The sequence below is a fragment of the Apium graveolens genome, chromosome 9, assembly GCF_009905375.1.
Source record: "Apium graveolens cultivar Ventura chromosome 9, ASM990537v1, whole genome shotgun sequence".
Lineage (NCBI taxonomy): Eukaryota > Viridiplantae > Streptophyta > Magnoliopsida > Apiales > Apiaceae > Apium > Apium graveolens.
Window position 1 is genome coordinate 126,747,887 of NC_133655.1, and position 7,431 is coordinate 126,755,317.

Below are 7,431 nucleotides of genomic sequence, written 5' to 3' on the forward strand. Positions count from 1 at the left end.
AATCTCGCCTGAGGAGGTGAAATATGCAGTTGATGCCATGTATCAAGAAAAGGCTCCGGGTTTGGATGGATTGAACCCTGCGTTATTCCAAACATACTGGAACATAGTTGGGCGAGATGTAATTGAGTTTTGTAGGCAGTGCATGAGAACTGGTAAGCTACCGAGTGGAGTGAACCAAATGATTGTTTGTCTTATACCGAAGGTAAAAGTACCTCAGAGAATGACTGATTTACGGCCTATCTCAATGTGCAATGTTCTTGTTCGTGTTCTTTTTAAGGTTCTGGAAAATAGGCTGAAGCCATGTCTCAAGCACCTAATATCGGACAAGCAAAGTGCTTTTGTTGAAAGAAGGTTACTAAATGATAATGCGTTGATTGCATTTGAAATTAACCATTATATGAGGAGACTATTACAAGGGTTGAATGGTATAGCAGGATTTAAAATTGGCATCTCTAAGCATACGATCGGTTGGAATGGGATTATATCCAAAATATGATGATTAAATTTGGTTTTTCTGAATTGTGGATTGCAAGAATCATGGGGCTTATCAATTCTGTATCATATAGCTTTTCTCGAAAAGGAAGTAGTTTTGGAGATGTTATTCCTTATAGAGGTATTCGTCAAGGAGATCCCATATCGCCATATATTTATATTATATGTGTGGAAGGGCTCAGTGCAATTATTCGGAGGAATAAGGATATGGGTCTGCTGCATGGGTGTTCTATTGCTCGAGATGCCCCCAAAATTTCACATTTATTATTTACGGATGATTGTTATTTTTTCTTCCGTGCAAACAAAACGGAGGTTGGTGTTATGAGGACAATCTTGGATAGATATGCTAATTTGTCAGGCCAAATGATTAACTATTCGAAATCCTTGGTTACGTTTTCAAAAAATACCAGTGGTGATAAATGAGAGGAAGTGTGTCAGCAACTGGGTGTTAGAGAAGCTCAGAACCCAGGTAAGTATTTAGGTATGCCAATGATTGTGGGTCGTAGAAAAGCAGAAACTTTTAATTTTTAGGTGGAAAGAATTGATCAGAAGCTAGATGGGTGGAGTCATAAAACTCTGTTTAAGGGTGGAAAGGTGACGTTGTTGAAAACTGCCGCCCAGGTGGTTCCGAACTTTTGGATGAGTATGTTGCTAGTTCCGGTGGAGATTTGCGAGAAAATAGAGAGGAAAATAAATGCCTTTTGGTGGGGGAATGGGAAGTTGTAACACCCCCTTCTTAATAATAGAAGGAGATATTACCTATAATCCACAAACCTGCAAACAGAGCACTAATATATTTCTAAACAAAAATTAAACAGTCTAAAATCTTCAAAATAATATTAAATCTCCAAACTGTCTAAACCAATAATATAAATTCTGAATTCTCTAAATAAATAATTAAGTCTAATTAATGATAAGACCGAAATCTTAATCAATGAATTGGGGTAGCTCTCCATCACACAATCCCGGATCCCCCTAAGCACCTGCCAGAAAAAGAATAAGGCATGAGTCAAACGCCCAGTACGGATTTGGAATACAGTTTATAAAACAAGAGATCAGAAATAAATAATCAGCAATTTATAATAAACAACAATTTTAAAAATAAGTAAGGCTGAAGCAACAAGGGGTTAGGATATATCATACCGAGATCAGAACAGATACAAATACACACATCATAGGGTACCTAATGCGTGCAACAGAATGGATAACGTCTACGGCATATACAACGTCACCATAAATCAAATCACAAATCAAACTCTGGGTGCACCCACGTATCCTAAACAAATATTAAATGCGCAAAAGCTCCTCCCAAGAGCCAACAGAAGGATACGCCATGACCAATCACATTGTCACGGAAGTGTCATGTCACTGGTGCCGCAATGACATGGCTGTAGTACCCCTATAGTTGGTTAACTCGGTATACCCTAAATCACACTAAGGGTTCAAAATAAAAATATTCTCACAAAATTTAAAATCACTCGAGATAAATAATTCAGATTTTTAAAATAGAGGGTGTCATAAATAATTTTGAAAATCGCATAAACAGATATTTATAATTTTCCAAATCAATTTTTAAAACAATTTTCAGAAGGCAAAATATCCAAACAATTTTAAAGGAGCGAATAAATTATGAAATTCAACAAAGTAGAGATATTAAATTTCTAAGAAAAGGAGCGCTGAATAAAAAGGGGACATAATTCGCACCTTCAATATCGCAACTTAAATACTAACCAGTGCCGTAAAAGTCCCTCTAAACTCCCGAGTCCCGATCTACTTACAAAGATCATAATTTATTATTAACAATTTATTAATCATTTATTTTTCATTTAACAGAAACATACTAGTTCACTGTCATTATTTACTACCATTATCTAATGAGCTACTAACATTCTACTAAGTCAAATAGACTAGACCACATTCATTCTTTAATATTATTATTAATATATACTAAAAGAACTAGTACATAAACTCTATACATCTAGCCGATATCAAATAATGATGCCTTCTGCATGAACCAATACTAAAATCGGGTCCTCATAATAATTTTATTATATTATTTTTTTAACTTAAGCTAATAAAAATAGATGACATGAATATTGAACCTACTTGTACATATTTAATATAAAGCTGGACAACAACTGAAAACTTGTAAACTAGCATTATATAAAATTTATGGCCAAAATTAAACTTTGTTTACATAAAGATAAAAAAATACATAAATATGTAAACTAAAATATTCGATCAAAAATATTCAGCCCACAGCCCTACTCATGTTTCAAAATTTGTGACCCCATGTACAAATACAATCAATACAATCATAGCACTTAAAATATAATTCTTTACACTCACATCACAACAAACTTGATAGAATAGTGGATATTAATGTGAGAATTCATATCCATAAACGTATAACAACACTACTACTATATGGTACATGATAAAAGAGTTACCATCTCTTTTTAATAAAAGAAAATGGTTAGAAAGCAATTCCCCTAATCTCCTTTCCTACTTTTTGCGGCTTGCTCTGTTTGTTTCTCTTCTTTTAGGGTTTTGTCATTAATTAGTTTGTAGTTTTATATAGCCCTCTAATATCCTATAGCTAATAGAACTTTTAGAGAAACAAATGATTTCAATTTAAAATAGAACTAGTAAAGAGATTATAAAAAGGTTAATATTAATTATTAATAACAACTTAAATTACTAATTCTTTTCCTAATCAAATTACTGAACTAACTAATATTATTAATTCTATTCTAATTCAGATTTATTATTATTATTATTATTATTAAAATTCACATATATTACATATATACCCCCTTAAAAAGGATTTCGTCCCCGGAATCAAACGAAAATAAATACTCGTACCTGAATCGAATAAATGCGGATATTTCTCACGAATATATTCTTCTAATTCCCAAGTAGCCTCTCTCTCCGAATGATTTTTCCACAAAACTTTCTCAAACGGAATAGTGTTCTTCCTCAAAACTCGCTCCTCTCGAGTTCAGATAGCCTCAGCTTCTTCCTCGCATGAAAGGTCCTCTCTAATCTTATGCAATGGATACTGCACTGCATGTAACGGATGATATTTATAGCCCCTTAAAACAGACACATGAAACACATTATGTACATGAGATAATTGTGGTGGCAACGCAACTCTATAAGATACTTTCCCTACTTTCTCCATAACATCAAAAGTGCCAATATATCTCGGAGTAAGCTTTCCCTACATACCAAAACGCTTCACACCCTTACAAGGAGACACCTTAAAGAACACATGATCACCTGGCTCAAATCCACCAAACTTCCGATGTTGATCCGCATAACTCTTTTGACGCGATCGAGCTTCCTTTAAACTTTCTTTAACTTTCTCCACCTTCTCATTAGTGATTCTAACCAATTATGGCCCCTCAATTACTCTCTCACCAACCTCATCCCAACAAGATGGTGCCCTACACTTCCTACCATACAAAGCCTCAAATGGTGGCATACCAATACTCGCGTGCCAACTATTATTGTACGCAAACTCAACTAGATACAAATATTTATCCCAATCACCTGTCCACTCCAAGGCACATGCCCTCAACATATCCTCCAATATCTGAATCGTCCGCTCTGACTGTCCATCGGTCTGCGGATGATAAGCTGTACTAAAATTAAGCCTCGTACCTTAAGCCTGCTAGAATCCCTTCTAAAAACGCGATGTAAATCTCGAATCCCTGTAAGAAACTATCGACACAGGCACACCATAAAGTCTAACAATATCACGCTGAAAAATCTCTGCCAACTCATGAACAGGAGTAGTCTCTCTAATAGGTAAAAAGTGAGCGGACTTAGTAAGTCTATCAACCACCACAAATATGACATCGTTTTTCTTGAAAGTCTCGGAAAATGAGTCACAAAATCCATAGTAATGTTTTCCCACTTCCAAACTGGAATATCTAGCTGTGCAACAGTCCACTAGGCCTCTGATGGTCTATCTTCACTTGTTGACATGTAAGATATTTTCCCACAAATTCTGCTATATCTCCCTTCTTCCACTCCACCAAAAGTGCTTCTTCAAATCACTATACATCTTGGTGGAACCTGGATGGATAGAGAATGAAGAACTATGAGCCTCCTTTAAAATTTTCGCACGAATCGTCGGGTCTGAGGGCACGCACAATTTTCCACCCAACCATGTCACACCTTCTTCATCAACACGAAAATGTATCTGTTTTCCACCTGCCACCTCGGATCTAATAGCTTCCAGACCTGCATCATTCTTCTGAGCTTCCTTAACCCTTGAAATAAGATTCGGTTCCACTTTCAAACATGCAATGCTACAACCTGACCCTCTAACATGCCACTCAATGCCCAATCGCTCCACATCTGAAATAAGGTGCGGCTGAGTAATGAGAGCTGCAACACTCCCCAAATTCTTCCTACTCAGAGCGTCTGCCACTACATTCGCCTTTCCTGGAAGATACTGAATATTAGCATCATAATCCTTAAGAAGTTCAAGCCACCTTCGCTGCCTCATATTAAGCTCCTTTTGGGTAAAAATGTATTTGAGACTCTTGTGATCAGTAATGATGTCACAAGTCTCTCCATATAAATAATGCCTCCAAATCTTCAAAGCAAAGACCACAGCTGCTAACTCCAAGTCATGGGTAGGATAGTTCACCTCATAAGGTTTAAGTTGCCTAGAGGCGTAAGAAATCACTTTCCTATGCTGCATAAGAACACACCCCAATCCTCTCTTAAAAGCATCACTATAAACCTGAAAACCTCCACTCCCTGATGGCAACACAAGTATTGGAGCAGACACCAACCTCTTCTTCAACTCTTGAAAACTCTTCTCACGATCATCATTCCACTCAAACTTAATGCCCTTCCTCATGAGCTGAGTCAATGGTAAAGCTATGGAAGAGAAACGTTCCACAAAGCGCCTATAATAACCTGCTAAACCCAAGAAACTCCTCACCTCCGTCACATTGCTAGGTCTGGGCCAATTAGTAATAGCCTCGACTTTCGCAGGATCCAACTCAATGCCCCTACCAGACACAATATGCCCCAAGAATGCCACTTCCTCCAACCAGAATTCACACTTGGAAAATTTCGCAAACAACTTCTTCTCCCTCAAAATTTCAAGTACATTACGTAAATGCTACTCATGCTCCTTTCTGCTTCTAGAGTATATCAAGATATCATCGATGAAGACCACCATGAATTTATCCAGATAATCATGAAAGACCCGATTCAACAAATCCATAAATACCGTTGGTGCATTCGTCAACCCAAAGGACATCACGAGAAACTCATAATGACCATAACGAGTACGAAATGCAGTCTTCGGAATGTCTTCCTCCCTAACTCGTAACTGATGGTAACCAGATCTCAAATCTATCTTCGAAAAGTACTTCGCCCCTTACAACTGATCAAACAAGTCATCAATGCGTGGCAAAGGATACCTGTTTCTGACAGTCACCTTATTCAACTCCCTATATTTAATGCACAATCTCATGGAACCATCCTTCTTCTTCACAAACAATACAGGAGCTCCCCACGGAGACACACTTGGCCTGATAAATCCCCTATCCAACAACTCCTGCAACTGCTCCTTCAATTATTGTAACTCAATTGGCGCCATCCGGTAAGGTGCCTTAGAAATAGGCTCAGCACCCGGAACAAGTTCAATAGTAAAATCCACCTCCCTATGTGGCGGCAAACCTGGTAGCTCATCGGGGAACACATCTTCATACTCCCTGACAACTGGATAATCCTCGATGTGAGGTTCATCCCTCGATGTGAGGTTCATCCTTCGATGTATCCTTCACGAAAGCAAGGTATCCATCACAACCCTTAGACAACAATTTACTCGCCTTTAGAGCAGAAATTAATTTAACCTCCTCATTCGGCTTAGACCCTTGGTATACAAATTCTGGTTTATCTGCATCCCCAAAGATCACCCTTTTTCCTTGACAATCAATTGTGGCACGATGTTCACTCAACCAATCCATGCCCAAGATAATGTCAAATCATGCATCTCCATTGGAAGCAAGTTAACCTTATGATTTCTATCTCCAACAACTATCAGACAGTCTGGATATATATCAGATATAATAACAGAATTCCCGATAGGGGTAGCAATAGACATATGAGGATATAATAATGAAGGTTCAACGCCAAGATGACGAACAAACGATAAAGACACAATAGAATGGGTTGAACCAGTATCAAATAACACATAAGCATCACGTCTACCAATAAGAAGTGTTCCTGAAACGGTACCTGAACTAGCTGTTGTCTGATTTGCAGTCAATGCAAACACTCTGGCTGTAGGATTCTGCTGACTGCCACTGCCACTACCACCGCCAGCTCCTCCTCCACCAGTGTTGCGTGACACTGTACAATCCTTTGCTCTATGGGACATGCTACCACACAAGAAACAAGCCTCAGTCTGTCTGTAACAAGCTCTACCGGGATGATGTCCATCACATGTAGCACAAGGAGCCACGGGAATCATATTGGGGTTCCTTCCATACACTGAGTAACGGTTCTGCCCCTGCTAATGATTCTGCCACTATCTAGGCTGCTTCTATCGCTGAAACTGCTGATTCTGATTCTGACCAACATACTGATTCCGGCCGTGAAATGACTGACCAACCCTATTCTGATTCTGTCTGCGCCACTATCCCTGCTGACCACTCTGACCTCCATACCACTGTCTACCCTGTGCAAAACCCTGATCATCCCTAGTTCTCTTACTACCACTGTTAGACCTGGAAGTCCTGAAATCTATGCGCTCCTTCTCAACATCCTTTGCCGCATCAGCCGCCTCTGCCACATTATCAAATTTAAAAGAAATTATGGAACCCCTCAGATAAGACTTCAACCCCCATTTAAATTTATCAGCCTGCTGCGCAGCAGTCCCTGCAACTATCCCAGCAAATCCATCCA

General features: G+C 38.5%; 1 protein-coding gene across 1 annotated transcript; it reads right to left on the minus strand.

Annotated features, from left to right (window-relative positions):
• Positions 1-6,478: 6,478 nt before the first annotated feature.
• LOC141685556 (uncharacterized) lies at positions 6,479-6,997 on the minus strand. The gene has a single exon (XM_074490650.1). It carries the CDS (start codon positions 6,995-6,997, stop codon positions 6,479-6,481), a length of 519 nt encoding a protein of 172 aa, XP_074346751.1.
• Between the last annotated feature and the right edge of the window lie 434 nt (positions 6,998-7,431).